The sequence below is a fragment of the Ips typographus genome, linkage group LG6 (genome assembly GCF_016097725.1).
Source record: "Ips typographus isolate SLU linkage group LG6, UJ_Ityp_2.0, whole genome shotgun sequence".
Taxonomy (NCBI): domain Eukaryota; kingdom Metazoa; phylum Arthropoda; class Insecta; order Coleoptera; family Curculionidae; genus Ips; species Ips typographus.
This window is the reverse complement of record NC_138427.1, coordinates 9,228,671-9,247,854: the sequence shown is the minus strand read 5'-3', so window position 1 is coordinate 9,247,854 and position 19,184 is coordinate 9,228,671. Positions and strand designations below refer to the sequence as shown.

Below are 19,184 nucleotides of genomic sequence, written 5' to 3'. Positions count from 1 at the left end.
ACTGACAGGTGTCTACTGAGGAACGTCATTTGACAGTTGGTCACATGACCACTTTATCTGATTGACTACAAGAAATTAATCGCCTGACAATTACGTCACATCTTATAAATAACTAATTATTAATTTTAGAAAGTTTTTTTTTGCACAGCAAAAGTCATATTTATGCTAAAATATTGTAGGTTATATTAACTAAAATAAGCAACAAAAACGCGCTTAATTTTTTTATTTTGAAAAAAATCGTTTTTAACTTATTTTTGAATTTTTAACATATCTCCGAAACGTTAAAAGACCAACACGTGTACTGTTCTTCTTTTCTTACGATATAATAAATCATAATTCTTCTTTAAAACATCTCTGGCGTTAAAAACGAATAGTTTGAAATTGTTGGGCAGTTAACCAGTTCAATCGTTTTACATGACATATTCTTTCTTTAAAACTTGTTTGGCTTTAAAATCGATTATTTAGTATATTATATTATATTTAGTAGGCTTTTGTGAAATTGATAAGCGTTCAAGCAAAAAAGTTACAACCTCTCAAAAATTGGAAAAATGACAAGGTCAAAGGTGCAATTTTGGCAATTTTTTGTTTTGCTTCAAAAGGCTTTTAATGCTCAACAAAGGACCTTAAATTAAGTAAAATAACAAAAAAAGCATTTTAAAATTTTTTATTTTTCAAAAAAATTGATGGGTAGAAAATTAGAGGTAGGGGAGTATTAGATTTATATCAAAGGACTTTAAATTAGGTAAAATGAGCACTTAACTAAACTTCAAAAATTGGAAAAATGGTATTTTTTTATCAACATTGTCAATTTTCATCTGTTCCATATAAAGTGGTATATTTAAAACTAGATCTTAAACTAGAGTTTACCATGGAGAAAATAAATAAGAAAAACTACGCCAAAAAAAAAGAAGAACTATCGAGAGAAGAGAAGATTTAACATTGTCGAAGATGGCTGATCGCTGATCTTCATCTACATCTCCATTTTATATAACTTGACCGGTTTGTGTATGTAAGTGGGTTAATACTTTCACACTTCATTTTCTTTCTCAGTCATTACGGATAAATTTCGTTCATATGGGTTTATGCAACTATTGTCTTAACCTTCTGGTGCATCTAACAACGTGTTTGGTCTAATTGGAGTCAAATTGCCTAAAAACGCGTCAGCAGTTCTTATTGCCCATTATGCGTCTATTAACAATCTAGTTACAACATTATGTTGTAAAAACTTGGGTTTTACAATTTTAGTTGTCCCGTCAAAGCTTGTCCGTCCAGTTTACCCAATTTGTCCAATTTTCCAGTTCAGTAAGAACGTACCTGAGAACTGACCTCACTTAGAGCAATTAAGATTTATTGGTTAAATGAAATACTTATTATATGTTACTCACACAATATCCATTATCATCGAGCTGAATTCATGAATATAAATAAGGGTTTGCCTTGGGCTGTTTTATCACTTGAGCAATCGGACGCGGATTAGATTCGCCAAATGACTAATCTAGAAGGTTTAGATCATTTTTTGGCCATTTTTTACCCTCACTAGTTTTTAGTTTTTGAAATCACAATTTTAGTTAAGCAATAATTTGAACGTTCTGTGAAGGGTGAAAATCAAATATCACATTTAAATGTATAATAATAAATAAAAACAAAATAACTTCCAATTAACAATCCTGAATAACATAAGAACTGATGAAATCTTAGGATTAACTTATACACCGCATGAATAACTTTGACACTTTACCTTCAACAAAAAAAATAAGATAATTATTCTAATCTTTTAAGTGCATTTATTAACATTAACAATCATTTAATACAAACAACAAACAGAATCTGCAAATCACTTTCACTGGCTCCGACCGTGTAGTGTTGCCGGTTGCCTATCGTCGGCCGTTTAACTTTCAATTCTTCATGGAAAAAAAAACCACCGTCCTAACCCTAGTGCGATTGCAAAATGGGGAATTTATGAATAAACCGTGTACATAAAGGGGACCAATTACCACGAAACTAGAGCGGCGAAAAACGTACCGGACAGCCTTGGTTACTTGTTGAAAGTACAAACAGTCGCCAGGTCGTACCGATATTTTCCAGATCGATTGATTAGTAATTGGTTCTTGCAAAGGCCGTGTGATTGCCTCCCAATCGTGGGAGAATATAACCTTTATATACAGGGTGGTTCGTTCAGACTGCAACTAGTCCAAGAAAATTTGCTAGTGGTTGAATCACTCTGTAAGACCATTTAATTTAATGTCTATATCGTATAAGAGTCGGCTATGGTTAGTATCGTTTTGGATATAAAGTCATTAAAATAAATGGGCTCATTCAGATACATAATTTATTAAAAGCTTTTTATGATAATAAAAATGCAGGAAACTAAAATTGTTGCAAAACAACATATGTTTTGCCTAAAAAATATGACAGTTTGAGTCTCTGTCATTTATTAGAGTTTTTGACCAATCACAAACTACCTACTGTGCTGCCATTTACGCAAGTACCTACATGTGGACATTAAAGTTGCGTTTTTTGGAATTTTTTGAAGCAAAACAAAGTCACTTGATACACTGACTCGAAACTATTAACTGAAACCAGTTTTGACAACCTTTAAATGATATAATTTCTCTAAAAACGTTTTAAAAAGTCAGATTTACTAAAATTTGAAATTTACTGTGTGTTTAAGTGTTTACTTAAAATGCTATTACTACAAAAATATATTTTGTTTTTGAGCATGTTTTTTACTTTTATAAAGCAAATTTTATCTGCTGATAGAACACATTTTATATGAATTTTAACAAGTTTTGTCATTTTTTGTGATTCTGAAGTTTATTCTAAGTTGAAATATATTATAATTGTAGTGCTTTTGAGCAATGTTTTATACTTTGATAGCGTCATGGAGTTGTATTTGACAGTTACCACCATTATGACAGATCGAAATGCATTCATAATACGTCACAACTGCCAAAAAACGACTCGAGAAACTATAAAATGCATAATAATATGATTTACACTGATTGTAATGCTTTTAAACAAGTTTTGTAGTTTTACAGCTTTACGGAGTGGTATTTGACAGTTTTCAAGTTTATGGCAGATTGAAATGTGATTAAAATAAACTTATATACGTCACGACTGTCCAATTTGTTTCTCAAACCCTGTATATAGATAGATTTTTTTTGATTTAATGTGATTTAATATCTAAATGTCGTTTGATTTCCCCAGAAGTGGACAATTTTTCCCAGACCTGACAACACTGACTGAAATTTTAACCAATCTCAAGTTTCAAAGTAAGGGATGATCTGCCAGGTTGGCAGGTTTCAGTTTTTTCTTGAACAGGGAAACAAACACGTTTGCAAAAAAATTGTGTTAAAACATTTAAAATATCCTATAATTGAAACTAAATTTAATTAAATATCTAAGATACATGATTCCAGGAAAAACATCCTTGGTTGATCAAATTCCTTTACCATTGCCAGGTAGGACATACTACAGTAATACACAGGCCAGAGTGTTACTGACAACCTTTGAAAAAGTGCCCAAAAGTGTCTTAAACCTTCCTAGAGTTGTTTTAAATTATCAAAGACCTCTAGGATCGTTTTGAATGTCCCAAAGACCTCTAAATGCTACTGAGAAACCTCTCTACAACTCTCTTAAACTTTCCCAGAACTGTTTTAAATTGCCAGAGGCCTCTAATTGATATGGAGAACTTTCTAAACAGTGTCTTAGACATAAAACTGCAAAACTTCTAGAAAGTGTCATAGGCTTCTACCTTCTAAGAATAATTGTTTAATTGTTTGGTATACATATAATACACAGGTCTGTCACTACCCACTTTAATAAAAAATACAGGATTTTTAAATGAACTAACACATAAAAAATAAAATTGTCTAGGAAGAACTATAGAGTGGTCAATTAAACGTTACGTGTTGTTGGTGGAAAACCGACAGAACGATTGTAAATCGTTACCAAACATTTAGAATCGAGTCCATCATTATTAAGAAAATGACAATATTTAATATTGTTGCAACGTTTCGGTTGTTGACTTGCCATATGCATTTTTTGATTTGAGTTCAGTTTTTAGCGGGATTTTGGTAAAAACGGTCGATTGTATTTTTGTTTTGAAAAATGTGGTCGGTTTTGTGCAGGTTGTTGGTGATTGTAGCGTCCACTAGGGGATTTCCAGCTTCTTTAGTGGAAACTTTAACCGCTGATAGAGAATTCAAGGTATTTCCACTCTAGTAATGACTAAATAAATAAATTAATAATTCACACAGTGGAGTAGTGTAAGTATAAGCAAAAAACACAATTTTTTGAGGATTTTAGGACGTGGAAAACTCCATAGGGCCTCCTTACGATGACGACGATTTTTCTGAACTTGACGTTTACGTTATGAAATCAAACGCAAGCAAATCCATGAATTATACCAAAGCAATTATCCCATTCACCACAACATTTGAAGACAAAGTGAGTTTTTTTTTGCTGAATAAGTCACATGTTAAGTGTCACCTACATGACGTAACGCTTTAAAACGTGATTTTTCCTTCTTGTTAAACCGCAAATTAACCAAAGAACAAACGATAATTGTCGATTTTGTTTTGCGGATTTCCATTTTTTCTCTATGAATTTAGCAATACATAATAGTTGTATGGTAATTAACCGCAATTATTAATTTATCCGTAAGTCTGTGTGAAAAATGGGTCCTTGACTGAAAACGGGCACGAGAAGGGTAAATTGGAAAAGTAACAGGTCAACGAAGGGTCTTATTAGACAATACTTGGATAACAACAAGGAAATCGAGCCAATACGCAATAACGGCAGTTGCTCAACATCCTAAAAGTATTATTTGTTTAATTTTTATCGTTTGCCATGCTTAAAATTAAACTTTCCATTACGTCCTATACCGCGACTTCTTGCAAAATTCCTTAATGATGCGTTTGCACGTTATTTAATGGACGGCCAACATTTTGATAATTTAACAGCTTGGCCGTTGGCCAACTCAAATTGCAATTTATGAATAGTTTTAAACAAACCCGTCACTTTAATTACCTTAAGCCTATAGCACTTGCAAAATGCACGGCTTGATCGATCACCGGACCTAGATCTTGCTGACCATATTTGTTGTTCAAGGGAATTTTTAATTTTTTTAATAAAGTTTTGCTAAACTTTAGTAAAACCAAATTTATTACTTACATTTTTACTGTTTTCTACTAACATTCACTCTAAAAGCTTTCAACAATAAAATTTAGCACAAATCGAGCAATTTCCTCACTAAACACAACCTTTTGACCCCATTGCGCATTACATATTACTAACAATGAAAGTAAGAGGGCCATTCCGAAGCAAAACTACTAAATTCTTATGCTGAAAACGTTATCTGAACGTGATACAGCTGAAATATCATAAAATCATCATTTTGTAGAACGAAACGACTGCGGTGACATCACAGTTGCCTCTACCCCTCACCAGATCTGAAAACCGCGTGACCAAACTAATTAAAAGGCTAAACGCTACCAGGAGTTCTAGGAAAAACAGTCTGGAGGAAAAAGCTTCACAGGAAGAGGAGAGCAGTGAGGAGGAGGGAGGGATGAATGTAGTCACTGGGTTACTTTCGGCTTTTCTTAGTGGTCTGAGCAGAGTATGCATGCATTTGATTCATCAATCAGAAATGATAAATTAATTGTCACTTACAGGCTGACGGAAGCATAGATTTGGATGCTATAGTGGGTCTACTGGGAAGTTTAAGTACTGTAAGAATACAAATTTCTTTAATATTTTAGAAAATACAGAGTGGCACAATTTGGTGTGTAAGCATGGGAATCTTGCAAAAGCAAAACATACAAAGGTGGTTAAATTATGGCAAAAATTGAGTTTAAAGTTTCAAAATTGTCTATTACTACCAGAGATATCTGAAGAAAATTGAAATTTTTGTTGATTTATTTAACTTAAAATAAATGACACTTTCAATTTTTCTCTTCTACAACGTGGCAGTATCATATTTAAGATCCAGAGATTCGGTTTTAGATTACCATCATCAACTCATTTCTCTTATAGGTGCCATATTTATTATTAACATTCTCAAATAGATCCTTTTCCGATCTTACTGTTTCCATATTTCCACACAAATTTGTATCACCCTGTATACTAATATTGGTGATTTTCAGCAAAATGCTGATGGTACTTTTGACTTCAATGGATTATCTGACTTGTTGCAAAGCTTTTTTGGGGTAATAAACAAACACCAAAATGGTGGAATTTTTTTAAGAAAAATTGGTTTTACAGGGTGCTGACGATGGCGGTGGTTCGGATATAGGTGCGTTTGTGGGCGGTCTCCTGGGTGCCCTAATTAGGGGCGTCGCCAATCCACCTGGTGCCGTAAGTTGACCCACCCTATATACAAACCTACTAGGCAAAAAGTTGATACAATTTATTAGTCACGGACTTTCAAACAAAATCGATTATATTGTTGTTGATTTTTTTAGAAAGGCGCTGGAATTCTAGCTGGGAAGGTGGTGACCGGCGTCCTGCCAGCCTTGAGTGGCCCGGTGAGTACCAATGGTTCGATTAAACGACTCTTTTTGCAATGGTTCTTGCGGTTTTCCGCCTGTTTTATATCGAAGGAAACCGGCGTGAACCTTTGTCCGACCACATGGGACATTTCGCAACCGTTCATTTATCTATAACTAAACATTAGAACGTACTCGTGGGTTTCCTAACAAATAATGGGGGTGGTGTGACCATTAATTATTTGAATTTATTATAATAACAATGTAACGGTATAAGGAAAAAAAAAACAGGTTTGTTCAATGAGTCACAGTCTAATGTCGCTTTGGCAATTTTCAGGCTCCAGCAGAAGATGGGTCTACTCCAGAACCTCAGCTAGACTCTGGTTCTTTCCTGACTGGGTTCCTGAAAACCTTCTTAGCCAGTAGCGGAAGCGGCGGAAATGGAATGGTTAGCAGATTAGAATGTGACCTACTAATTGATTGTGGAAATGTGATGTTTTAGGGTGGGACCGGTGGCTCAAAATATACCGTTTTCAAATTGCTAGTTTCTACCATTACGGGCCTGGTTTCTTCTGCTTCATCTTTATCCTCCAAATCTGATTGGAACAACTAAATAATTTTTCTCAGTGAATATATTTTAGAAGGTTTTTTGAAATAATAATGTAAGTAAAAAATAAACTTTACTGTTATTCAATAGTATTCATTTCATTCATCCTCCATTTAGTGCAATTCTGGAAAATAAGACCAATTTTTACCTCAAATAACTCAGAAACTGTAAAATTTTTGTTAAAAAAATATTTAGGTCCCTGTGTAGCCATTGACTGCTTTCAAAATACATTATAATAGAAAAAGTAAGTCAAATTTTAAATCGCAAACTGTAGAAAATATTCCCAAAAATTTATAATATATATTTTGCATAATTTTTTCAGTACTTCTTGTCAAAGTCACGTGACACGTGACACATTACAACATTAGCCAGAATAAAAATTGTTTCTGATAGTTTCTGTGTTTTTGATTCATTCCAATTCTCAAAATAAGTTAACAATTTTTAACTTACAATTTTATGATCTTAGACTGTTACTCTAGCAGACATTCACGTGTTAAATTCATTGAATTATATGATTCTCATCTCATTCTCGTTTCCTATTCAGAATAATGCGAAACAAAAGAAGACAATAGATTTCCCACCTATTTCCACATGTGAACATCATTGAAAACCGGTCAGAATTCAAATGGGGGACGTCCAATAACAACAAAATAATACTCATTAGATACAAATCTAGAGCGAAAGTAAACAATTCGATGTTCGCGGACGACATTGAATTTGTTGAAAAAGAGAGAGTGACCAGACACGAAGTGAACCAAGAACCATTCAAGACCGAAATGTTTGCCAAGGAAATTCGGTCGTGATTTTTCCAGTACGGTTTTTTCGGGATTAAACGTGGTGTGCCGTAGTGTTCTGTGTGGCTTTAGTGGGGATTTGCCCCCCAGCTATCCCAGTTGAAGGTGAGGCAATAAGTATTTTGCGTTGGAATGCACTGAAAACATTTTGATGTAGGTCGGTTAATTTTTTTGAAATCACTGTCTGCGCATTATGGAAAAGTGATTAAATATGTCACAAACGCACAGGAAATGTCAGTTTTACGTGTATTTAGTGTGTATAATGACTCGTACAAATATTCAACCAACTTTAATGTTACTCGTTATGTCTAATTATTATGTAATTCAGTTTGGTTACGAAGATCTACTGGTTTACAACTATTAAGTTACTTAAGTAATTTATGTGACAAACAGACAAAATTAGCAAAATGCAAAATTTGTGCGTCCAAACTAATTAAACACCATTGTAAATGAAATTAGCTGGTTGCAAACTGCTTAATTTAAAAACGAAAAATTATGAAAACATTCAACACGAACCCAGTTTTGTATTTGACCTCAACAACGCAATTGGCCAATTGCAAGAACCTGGAAAGTTTCCTGTATTAGCATAAATCCTTTATTAAATAATTTTACATGTGGCGTTAATTTAAATAATTGCTTATATTATACGAAAGTGTAGTTTGTCGACTATACCATATTTTTCGTTAATAACATTGCAATTAAAATCATTGCATTATATAAATTTCTAACACTTTCCATGTTGTTGCAGACCTGGTCAACGTGGGAAAGATCATTATTTTTTATGTATCAATTACCTGAACCCAAAAACTATTATTACGCGTAATTAGAAATTTTGTCAATTTCACTGTATTGGCAACATCAGAAAATAAATAACCCATGCAATTAAATATTACGGACCAAATAGGTTAATGGTACTTTTGAGAAATGTGTATGGCCCATCAAAAATTAGGAAATTTTGATAAGACCGACGAATTTCTTTGCAAATCGATTAATTAAATGTCGCAAGGATGTCATGTATTTGGTACCTTATATAATAAGTAATAACTAAAAAAATTGCACCTTTACGTAACAAGAAAAAAACCTCCCCTACAGATTTCAATTAAATCAGATTAACGGAATTAAAAAAAGTGCATGTATTAGTATGTCATTAGCAATAAATCGATTAAAATTATTAATGCCATTATTATACATTCGTGAATGGTATAGTTTATTTAAATGTCAACTTTGTGGCGCAGTGGCGTAGCTCAAATTATTCCACCTGCACGAACAAAGTCAAAACCAAAAAGCACGCCCTTGTTTCATCTGACTATGTAGAGGAAAATTCCAAACATTACACTAATTAGTACATAATAATCCGTTCTAAAGTAACAGTGGTCAAGTACATTTTCTTGTCCACTTAACCTACAAAACTAATCCAGAAGCCCCCCAATTGAAAATCCGCACTTTCACACTTGAAAATATCGATTTAATTGAAAATAAAAAATGGCCGACCGCGACTGAGTGGCCATTCGCCTTGACCTTAAAAACGTTATATGCTTCAAGACAAATAGGACAATAATTGTTATTGTTATAATAGAAAATTACATAAATAGATCTGATTGTAATTAAGTTTAATTTGCCCGGTAATGGAAACCGATTTTCTCAGTCTCTTTGGAAAGTTTCAGCAAAAAAGTCTTAGTCAGATAATCGAGTTTATTCCAATAAACCTTTCGATTTTCAGGGTCTGCAAAAACTATTTTTATCAATCAGGAAACGGTGAAAGCTAAACTTGGTAATAAAGTAATCAAGTTTATTGTAGTATTTCACAAACTTAGTATAAAACAGTGATAAAAAAGCAGAATACCAAAATGAGCAAATTTGTTGTTTGTAAAGTTTTCTTAACACTTTATTTTTAATTTGACTTAACCTAAAAATCTCTAAGTAGTGAGTCAGTAAGAAGTAAGTCATAGTCACGTGGGCTTTCAATCAATAAAAGTTGATATTTCCCTAATTTTTTGTTAGAAAAATGCGAACAGGCTTCTTGACGCCATATAACCTAACCTAACCTAACCTAATCTAATATATTAATTGAATGATAAAAAGCAACAAAAACCAAAAACGGAATTTTATTAAAAACCAACGGATAATCTCAGCAAGTACGGTCCTTTACTTACTTTAATAAAACATAAAAAAATGTGTTACATACAGTGTGTCTCTTGAAAATGGTTAGATATACAGATTTGGTTAAATAGAACCAATATTAACGGGACAAAAAAAATCACTTTCTCTAAAATATCTCAAAAACCAAAAAAATAGACGTTTTCTAAACGTAATTGTAACTAAATGTAACCAAATTTGTATCTCTAACCGTTTACAAGATCTCCTTATTCTGGACACACTGTTCGGCTATACAGAAATTCAAACTAAATTAGATTGACGTCACTAGTTTTAATAGTTTATGCCAACATAATTAGCAACTAATGAGTATATTGCGGAAAGTATTTATAGAGACATTACTAGATGGTTTGAGGAGTTTTAGAGGCTTTTGGCAATTTTAAGGATGATAGAATAGAAGTTTAGCTGTACTTAGAGGCCTTTGGCAATTCTGAGAGTTTTCGAAGTTGTTTAAGTCTTCTGGCAATTTAAAAAATATTTTAGGGGCTTCTAGCTATTAATAAAATAATTTTTTAATAGTTTGAAGAGTTTTAGAGCCTTTTGGCATTTCTAAAAGTGTTTCTAGAGACATCTGGTAAAATTACATGATTTTAGAGACCTCTACCATGTTCAATTTGACTACAGTGGTTTTCAGTGACATATAATAAATTTGCAAAGTATTTAGAAGCTTCTAGCAATTTTTCAATGACTTTAATAAAGTTTTACATTTTTGAAAGGCTCTTGCAATGTATTCAGACAGTTTCATTTTATGTCATATGCCTTAAAAATAAAACACTCCGTATACTAGTACATTTAATGGTATTAAAATTAAGTGTGGTTCAGACTATGACCATACACGGTGAAAAAGCTCACAATCTGAGCTACACTTAAATTTCGATAGTTGGTATTCATTTACAGTTTGTATTAGTTTCCATTTAATTTTGTCAAAAATTTTGAAATATCAAACAACATCTGTCAAATTTTACAAATAATCTCCTTTAAATTGGAATTAAGTTATGGGGCAGGCAAAATGTCAAAAAGTTGTGTTTGAGCTGTGAATATCTTGAAAACAGTTTCAATCCAGGGCAGCAGTCTTATTTACCACTAATTTCCAATAAAAAAATTGACGTTTTTTGGTACAACTACAAAATATTTAATAACTAATAGGTCTGTTCGTAGAGAGAATCTCCAAGTAGTAATCAGAGAAATATTCATTGGCCAGAAGTCAGAAAACGTTATATAGTCACGTGAGCATTCAACCAATAAAACTTGACATTTACTGTTTTTGAGTTGGAAACCAGTCAGGGATTGTATCAATAATTAGTCAAAAATTCTCTTAGATTAGGTACTTTTTAGTAAACACTGTACTGATTAATAATTATTGTATATTATAATGTAAAACACTGTTCAATATTGGTATTACAAAGGGGTGTGAGGTGGGGAGAAATTTAGCTCGGTGCTCTACGTCATCATCCCCCAACATGGTCGGCGACCACCACCGACCTCTTCTCGTCTCTTTCTATCATTGGTACCGCGGCCTCCTTCGACCTACATACGATCTTTGAAATAAGAACCTCTTTTACGTTCGACACGCCGCATTCACCACAGTTAAGAGCCAGCGTCGTCTAGTGTAAGACGCCATTTTTTTTATTTTGGCTTAATTCACCACCGTCCATTTTGTTTACAGCGCCATATTGGAAAAAATCCACCCCTCCCTTACCCTCCCCCACTTAATAAACGCGACGGAAGTGGTGTATGTGTGTGTACGGGTACCACGCTTTTTGTTTTTGAGTCTTTGAACACGAAGGTGATTGGTTTGGTGTCGGTATTGGTAACTCACTTTTGTTATTTTTTTTATTGTTCACCCGGTATTGGTTTTTATTTAAAGTGCATTTTTTTGGGCTGGTGGTGGCAACGATGCTTTTATTTAAAATAATTTGACAGCACTGTCTTTTTTATAAAGTGTGACGTTGTCACACATTTTTTGTTACACTACTTAGAACTTTCTTAAATTTCTCAAGTACAGTGTTGTTACGTAACTGTCATAGTAGTAAAAGACTAAAACCATTAACAGTCGTAACACATGAATATTATGCTAAATATGTTTATTTCAATAGTTGTTTAACCTCGAATCACTTTTACTTTCTACTCGTATGGACCGGTTCGCTTTTTAAGATTATTTTTATTCCTGTCCTGCATTGTCGCACTCGTTCACTTGATTTTTTTTTTGCAGAAAAATGAGGCAGTACTTATGGTCAACCGCAGTACTCGTATGTCTGCTGGCAGTACTTACAGGGATCGAATGCCGGACTATAAGCAAAAGGGCGGCCTCTATCGACTCGCACGAGGCAAGTACCTCTTTACGCTCCTCACACTTGAATAGTCGATCAACCGTGACCTTTACTTAACCTGAATTTTAATTACGTTTAATAACTTTAAATCGACAGGGACCAAGCTTGGCGGTCGCGCGGGCCACCCACTTTAAAAACCCCAGTATATGCTAAATAGTATGCAAAACAGGTTAATTAGTGTTGTTGCACTTGCAGTTGCGTAACAATTCGATAGTCACAGAAATAATCAGCTTTACCAAGACTTTGATAAAACAGGCATTAGCTTAGTTTTTGTTATTTAAACATCTCGAGCCTAATGATTACAAATGCCAACAAAGAAAGTAAAAGTAGCGTCTCATTCTTTTACGTAATATTATTGCGAATCTCAATCGTATCGTATTTTTCCAAACGATGATTAACGTTAATTTTAAACCGTTTTGTAATAGAGAGAAAGATAGTAAAATATAAATTTATCAAGGTATCTGGATCATTTCTTACAGTCAAAGAAAACGCCCTTGATTGCTTCGCTTTCATTAAGCAAATTAAGGTTAACTGGTTTCAGTTTTTCTTCAGATCAGAAAAGATTCTTTTTCTTTACCACACTTTGTAAATGTAAAGGATTTAATGTTTACTCAGCAATTCGTTTCATACTGATTTAACCCTTAAAGTCAACATCAAATTTAAGATTGTATTATACAGAGTGTCCCACGACGAAATCTATCGAACGATATAAGAAAACCGATAGGTAAGTTTTGAAAATTTGGTTACATAGGAAAATCAGCATCCCACTAAAATACCTTCAATGTTATAAGTTAATTAAGTGAAACACTCTGAATATTATTGTATTTTTGAGTACTCCTATCAATTTCTAATATTTTTCCATCCATCTATAGCGGTTTTCAAGATATGGACGTTTGAAAAATGACATTTTCAGACTTTGGAGTGTTATGGCTCTGAGACATTCGAAAACCTGAAAATCATTTTTTAAACGTCAAAATCGTTAAGTTGTGTTACATGAAAAATAATTGAAATCTATAAAAGTATTAAAAAATTCAATTATATACAGTGTGTTCCATTTAAAATGAATAAGATGGTACCTAATTCCGGTAACCGGAAATGTCATACATGTCTTCTTGTTACCAAATTTTCTCTTTCCACTTATTCGTCGTGGGACACCCTATATGTGCAGAAAAGTACTTTAATGTAAAAAGAACTGTTTTTATTCACCTTATCATACAGTTATTTGGTTATATACAGGGTTTTCTGTATTTGACATTTTCTAACTAAACATATCATAATGGGCAACACTGTAGATATCTACTTCAAGCAAAATAACAACACAAATGAAAAGGACATAATTAAATCGCAGATTCAAGCATAACTGCCCGTTACGCACTTGTATCCTAGTCAGTGTTTAATTAAATAATTCAAATTAATATCAAAATCCTTACTAATTATCAGCCATTTAGAATGCAAAGTGAAAGTCCTATTTGATCTTACTGCTTAAGTTCGGTTTGTTAACGTCCAGTTACTCCTGGGGTTAGTGTAACCAGTTAACAGTAAAACTGGCAACATGTTTACAGGATCACAATCTCGACCACTACAAGGACAAAAAAAAGGTAGAAGTAGTGTTTGGTGTTAAAGACGCCATTTTGGGATTCGTATTTGACGTAAGTACCCAGTCAAGACCGGTAGAGCGGGTTCTAAACTTTGCTCGAAACTGCACAGAAAATCAACAAATTTATCGATCAAAAAACCGAATGGATCGATGAATTGGACAAGAAAAACATCCTGAAAAACAAGGCGCAGGGTATTGAGCCCCCCACGGATCCGGTCGTGTCTCTCTCCAGCATATTGTCGGGGGCAATCGGCTCCAAATTGGAGGCGGCCGCTCCATTCCTCAACATTGTCACCAGTAAATTGGGGAGCGGATCTGGGTCGGGATCAAACCACGGAGGATTCAATTTAGGTCATCTCATTGGTCACAAATAATTTGCTCAAAATGTTTCTCAATTGTTTTTCAAAAATTGAGCTTTACCATATGTTTCAGTAATGACAAAGACCCATTCGCACTAAGATTACAACGATTTTTTTAGTTTTAACTTCTGGTTACACGTTAACCGGAGCTTTTAAAGAACGAAATCCTGTTCTTATTTTATTTTGGTGTATATTCATACTTTAACTACATAAATAATTTCGTATTTAACCGAAAACAGAGTCAATTCTAGTCAAATTGTTAGATTGCACCAAATTTATCATTTTTATATATCGCTGTAATCTGTGTAGATTATATTTTCCTTTTAGTGAATTTGCCATTATTTCTAGTTTCTTTAATGCATTTAAAACCAACGACAGATTTAAAGGAGTTTTGTAAATAAATATAAGCGCAATCCATTTTTGCAGCTTATGTAAATAGTTTTTTTATACAATAAATGTTATTTATAGAACGCCTTGTTTGTTTGTTTTAACCTTCATGTAGACTTACTAAAACCCAGATCATCAACCTCTAAACAGTATATTTAATTTTAACAAAAAGTAAACCTCAAAATCTAAAAAATAGTAAAACTCTACAAAAAGTTAATCGACGAAATGGTGAATGTTTAATCAAGCCCTGCTATATTAGTCAAAGTAGTAAAAGCTACCTATATCAAGGTCACTATAAAATCGGCTAGATTATATAATTAGCAACAATTATCAACATCAACAATGTTTCAGGGACGAAATCGTCTACGGAGATACGATTTTGCCTGGAACACCACGCCTAAATCCAACGCCCCCACCACCACTGAAGATATCGTCTTATTTACACCAGGAAAACCAGTTTCTCTGGAGGTACCCGATCAACTGTTTGGTTCCTCCTTCACTCTGGTTACCAACTTATCCAATACGATAGGAGATTATATGGTCGTGAGTATTTTTTCTAATTGCTAATATAACTTTCATGGTAATAAACTGAAATTTACTTTAGAATTCAGCTATCAGGATGCAACGGCTCCTAGAATCGATGAGGCCCTTTTTAAGGTTCGTGTTTGGTGCCAAGGGCGTGGTCATCGAGGGTCCTACGGATAAACCAATTTTCTCGGATCCAAACGAAATTAAGGATAGTTAACTTGTTCAAAACCATTAGGAACAATTTGCCAGTTATTTGATTGTATGGATAAAGGGGATAAGGTTCAGTTTGCTCAAGTTGTTATAGAGTGTTGATTGTACTAATTATATTTTGGCTATGACAGAGTAAAAACAATACTTTAGATGTAATAGAGTACTACTTTTTCTTCCACGAAAACAAACCGACTAGAGAGCTTTTGGAGTAGTCTTGCTCTAGGAATATCCTTAGTAGAGTAAAAATGCTGATTGAAAAGCAGAGTATGGCACAGGAGTTGAGGAAAATATGCATATAACCAGTTTGAGACCATTTACTAAGGTACTCTTCAAATTTCTTGTGCAAATCTTCTATACAGGAAGTCACCTTAAATCTAAAAAAAAATAAATTGAAACCTCCACCAGGGCAGTAGAACTTTAAATACCTAACCACACTGGACAGTTCTGATAAAACATCTGAGTTACTCCTTATAACAATAGAATCAAAATCTGAGTCTAAGTCCTCTTTGACCAGGTCAGAACTAGGAGTTACACTTTCTTCAGGTGTACCCTCTTTAATTTTATTCAACTCCATCCCAATACTGGAAAACACTGAATAAACAAAGTGGAACCAATTTATTTGAGTAAACTAACCTGTTCTGTCTTCCTTTTACTAAAGAAGCCTTAAAAGACAAATCAGACATTCGCCTATTTAGCTTCAGATTTTGATCAAAGGGTAAGTTTACAGCATCGGTGCTAGCTCGTCTCCTGTTGAAGATGGTTCTGTTTACACCAGGCACGATTTTCTGCTCCAAAGGGCCAACAGGCTCTTGAAGAACTCGCCTGCAAGTTTACTGAATTTTCTTAATACTCTGACGTACTCGCTACTCACTTAGTGTACTGTAGCTGTCTGAGAGCTGAGTCACGTTGTTGTTTCAGAGTTTGCACGTGACTGACCATTAACTGTACAGACTCAGTAAGACGATCTTCGTGTTGGACGGCACCGTACCTTTCCGCAGCTATGGAAACCAGTGATCCAGCTTTAGTTAAAGTCTCAACCTGTCAGTGTATACACGTCAGTGAAGGAAATTTTTGGGGTTTGTAATATTAAATTTAACCTGAGAGTAAAGACTGGAAAGAAGATCGGCAGTCTCGTAATCAGTGCAAAGCGGTTTTAACAGGGCTAGTTTATCCTTAAGTTTTTCCACCTCTAAACTGAAATTATTTTCAGTTTGATCTCTAGTCCGTCTCTGTCTTTCGCATCTGTCTTTTATGGTGGTAGCGTCGATAGTGAAAGCCAGTGATAAACTGGTGAATTTCTGCTCTAGGTCTACTTCACTAAGATTGTCCCTAAATGGAGAAAATGTGCATAAATTAGTTCACCTAAACATCTAAAAAACTTTCTCAAAATGCAAAAAAGAAGATATCAAACCTGGAGTTGTTGCATCCGTAAAGCCCCAGTTTCTCCAAAACCGAATTGGGCAAACTGGGAAAAGCATCAGCATTTTCGTTCAAAGGTACCACAGTCCCATCTGAGTTTGATCTGCCCCTCTGCAAATAAACCATTCTGCTGTAAATTGACTAACACTGTAATGGATCTTGTTGGTGAAATTATAACTTAATCGAATCACTTAATGGTAAAGTAAAAAAAAACAAATGACAATAATCATCACAACTAATGGTCACATTGACTCTCGTGCATGTTGTTATTGTTTATTAATAGGTCAATTAGAGGAGTTAGAACTAGTCTGGAAGGTTTATCGATTTTTTCTGTGCGGAATCATAATAATTCCACTTGATTGGTTGTATATTTTTTGAGCTAGTTAGCTGTAAATTTTGGTTTTAAATATATTTAAAGCGTTGTCATCGTGTCAGTTTATCTAACAAACTAGTGGGAAGTAAACGGGAAATGTGCAATATTTTGATATACAATTTATAGTTTTAGTAGCAGAGAAATTTCTATAGGTAATTTTAATATACTCCGAAATTAGGAACAAGTTTGTTTGATGTTGTGTTTTGGAAACCATACTGGCAAAGTTTATTTGCGTTTTTAGTCAGAAATGTAAACACAAGCTTAAAATTACCAGATTTGCAATAATTTTACCAAACTTACGGTCCACAAAAGTTGTACATTCATAGTTTTTGTATACACCCGAAACTATTTTTAGACCAATATCGTTGCACTTACTAAACTCTACTAAACTTGATGATGAAACATCCATAAAGTAAGTACGTGTAATTGCAGTGTATAAAGTCTGTAATTTGCCAAATTACTAGTACTTGACAAAAAAAAATCTTAACCCGTCTACAGTATGAGCTGTAAAATAAGTATAATTGCAAATGCCTAGAGATTCTCTTTCAAAGCTTTTAAATTGGTTAAGCAAATAAGAAAAGTGTGTTATTTGACTTAGAAAAACCACTGACAAGTCTTACTTAACCATATTATTTAAAGTCTTGGCACACGTGTTAATTAGTAGGCTATTGTTATGAATTTGCATTATGTGTGCATATCATTTTATCAACAATTTAGTCTGTATGCAATAAGTTTTAGCAAAATGTTTGGTTTTTTTTGCTGTCAGTTGTCAGAAACATATTTAACGTAAAAAAGCAGGTTAAGAAGAAACTAACTACTACAAAGAATTTGGGATTGCTTCCAGCTTGCTGCTTTTTCTTGACCAATCACAAACTATGCTCCACATTTGGACTTACTATCACAACTAAAAAAGTATTTCAAAGTATTTTCAAAGTTTTGACCAAAAATCCTTAAGCAAACACTTCAAAAGCCCCACATATAAACCCAAATAACAGCGTCTTATCAGTATTTTGTCCTAATTACTTCGTTGTTGTAATTAACGTATTTAATGCGACTGTGACCACAAACAACCTTTTAACATTTTGAAAAAAAGTACTCACGTTGGGTTTCCATTGGCGTTTTTTAGGTCCGTGCAGGTCCTGCAACGAGCGCTGCTTTTCGAATTTGCCAACGTTTCGACCTCCATCGTCATCATCAAGGATGGCTTCGGCCAAATCACTTAGTGGTCGCACGTCCGACATTCGTTTCGATGTTACGGTCAAATTCTGAGTTTTAAATGAGACAAAAAAGCAACTCGCCAGTTTTCGAGCTGGTTTGTTGCTACAGCACGATATTATTAAAATACGGCGGTGTATTGTTTCGTTAAAGCTGGAGCTGGATTCGCGTTAGGGAGCTGTCGCCCTTGGAAATCACACTGAAAACCACTCCAATCCGTAACATTTTCATTCAAACAGTTTTCAGCTAGACTGGATAGGTCACAAGACAGTGTTTTCAGTTAGGAGTCTTTAAGAAAAATGTTACGGTAAACAGTGCAATTCAGAGTGAAGCAATAGCTGCCTAATTGTTATAATTAGCGATTTTTAGTATTAGTATAAACATGATATCAAGCTCACAGTCTTGACCGTGGCTATAGAATATACAAACCACTTTCAATGGTGTCACTTGTATATACATACTTTCTGTATCATCTTCCGTTAGATTTAACCTTTTCCACGTATCAAAGAGATAATTGAATAATGTTTAAATTTGTTTGAAATAAAATGGGCAAATACAAAGATTAGGTAATAATTTTTTAAAGTTTCCGGATTTATAAATCAAAAGTTTGCAAATTGGTGTTAACCTTTCAAAGTATTCTTTCAAGTTTCATGTAAATCAACTAATATGATAACCAGAAACTCTACAGTGTACAATCAGGATGATTGTATGGCCATAAGTTCA

At 33.9% G+C, this 19,184-nt stretch overlaps 3 protein-coding genes across 15 annotated transcripts; 2 read left to right on the top strand and 1 right to left on the bottom strand.

The window, feature by feature from the left end:
• The first annotated feature begins 3,976 nt into the window (after positions 1 to 3,976).
• On the top strand, positions 3,977 to 7,184 carry LOC145730403 (uncharacterized). The gene is made up of 9 exons (XM_081981598.1): positions 3,977 to 4,209; positions 4,309 to 4,449; positions 5,405 to 5,620; positions 5,676 to 5,732; positions 6,147 to 6,209; positions 6,265 to 6,357; positions 6,465 to 6,527; positions 6,826 to 6,936; positions 6,991 to 7,184. The coding sequence occupies exons 1-9, from the start codon at positions 4,111 to 4,113 to the stop codon at positions 7,099 to 7,101; spliced, it is 954 nt and encodes a 317-aa protein (XP_081837724.1). The 5' UTR covers positions 3,977 to 4,110; the 3' UTR covers positions 7,102 to 7,184.
• A 573-nt stretch (positions 7,185 to 7,757) lies between these two features.
• Positions 7,758 to 15,610, top strand: LOC145731173 (uncharacterized). Of its 10 annotated transcripts, none has more exons than XM_081982820.1 (5): positions 11,523 to 11,652; positions 11,710 to 11,785; positions 12,256 to 12,370; positions 15,068 to 15,259; positions 15,321 to 15,610. In XM_081982820.1, exons 2-5 carry the CDS (start codon positions 11,778 to 11,780, stop codon positions 15,459 to 15,461), a joined length of 456 nt encoding a protein of 151 aa, XP_081838946.1. In that variant the 5' UTR covers positions 11,523 to 11,652; positions 11,710 to 11,777; the 3' UTR covers positions 15,462 to 15,610. The 10 variants fall into 10 exon arrangements, with proteins under 10 accessions (XP_081838949.1, XP_081838945.1, XP_081838950.1 ...); XM_081982821.1 differs by having other exon boundaries at positions 11,710 to 11,853; XM_081982822.1 differs by having other exon boundaries at positions 11,530 to 11,652; positions 11,710 to 11,829.
• LOC145731169 (uncharacterized) lies at positions 15,553 to 18,657 on the bottom strand. Of its 4 annotated transcripts, none has more exons than XM_081982809.1 (7): positions 18,347 to 18,656; positions 16,866 to 16,984; positions 16,552 to 16,783; positions 16,326 to 16,492; positions 16,088 to 16,276; positions 15,880 to 16,035; positions 15,553 to 15,828 (listed from the first exon to the last, which is right to left on the bottom strand). In XM_081982809.1, exons 1-7 carry the CDS (start codon positions 18,485 to 18,487, stop codon positions 15,618 to 15,620), a joined length of 1,215 nt encoding a protein of 404 aa, XP_081838935.1. In that variant the 5' UTR covers positions 18,488 to 18,656; the 3' UTR covers positions 15,553 to 15,617. The 4 variants fall into 4 exon arrangements, with proteins under 4 accessions (XP_081838935.1, XP_081838937.1, XP_081838936.1 ...); XM_081982811.1 differs by lacking the exon at positions 18,347 to 18,656 and adding an exon at positions 17,547 to 17,702; XM_081982810.1 differs by lacking the exon at positions 18,347 to 18,656 and adding an exon at positions 17,547 to 17,581 and having other exon boundaries at positions 16,866 to 17,000.
• Between the last annotated feature and the right edge of the window lie 527 nt (positions 18,658 to 19,184).

Bases quoted from the DNA above. Each gene is read 5' to 3' on its own strand.
- LOC145731169 (XM_081982809.1), bottom strand. From the start codon at position 18,487: ATGTCGGACGTGCGACCACTAAGTGATTTGGCCGAAGCCATCCTTGAT. The intron at 16,784-16,865 runs GTTTGATATCTT...TTCTCCATTTAG, and splicing joins TACGGATGCAACAACTCCAG to GGACAATCTTAGTGAAGTAG. The intron at 15,829-15,879 runs GTATTTAAAGTT...ATTTTTTTTTAG, and splicing joins GAACTGTCCAGTGTGGTTAG to ATTTAAGGTGACTTCCTGTA.
- LOC145730403 (XM_081981598.1), top strand. From the start codon at position 4,111: ATGTGGTCGGTTTTGTGCAGGTTGTTGGTGATTGTAGCGTCCACTAGG. The intron at 6,358-6,464 runs GTAAGTTGACCC...TGATTTTTTTAG, and splicing joins TCGCCAATCCACCTGGTGCC to AAAGGCGCTGGAATTCTAGC. The intron at 6,528-6,825 runs GTGAGTACCAAT...GGCAATTTTCAG, and splicing joins TGCCAGCCTTGAGTGGCCCG to GCTCCAGCAGAAGATGGGTC.
- LOC145731173 (XM_081982815.1), top strand. The intron at 12,371-13,935 runs GCAAGTACCTCT...ACATGTTTACAG, and splicing joins CCTCTATCGACTCGCACGAG to GATCACAATCTCGACCACTA. The intron at 14,023-14,080 runs GTAAGTACCCAG...GAAACTGCACAG, and splicing joins TTTTGGGATTCGTATTTGAC to AAAATCAACAAATTTATCGA.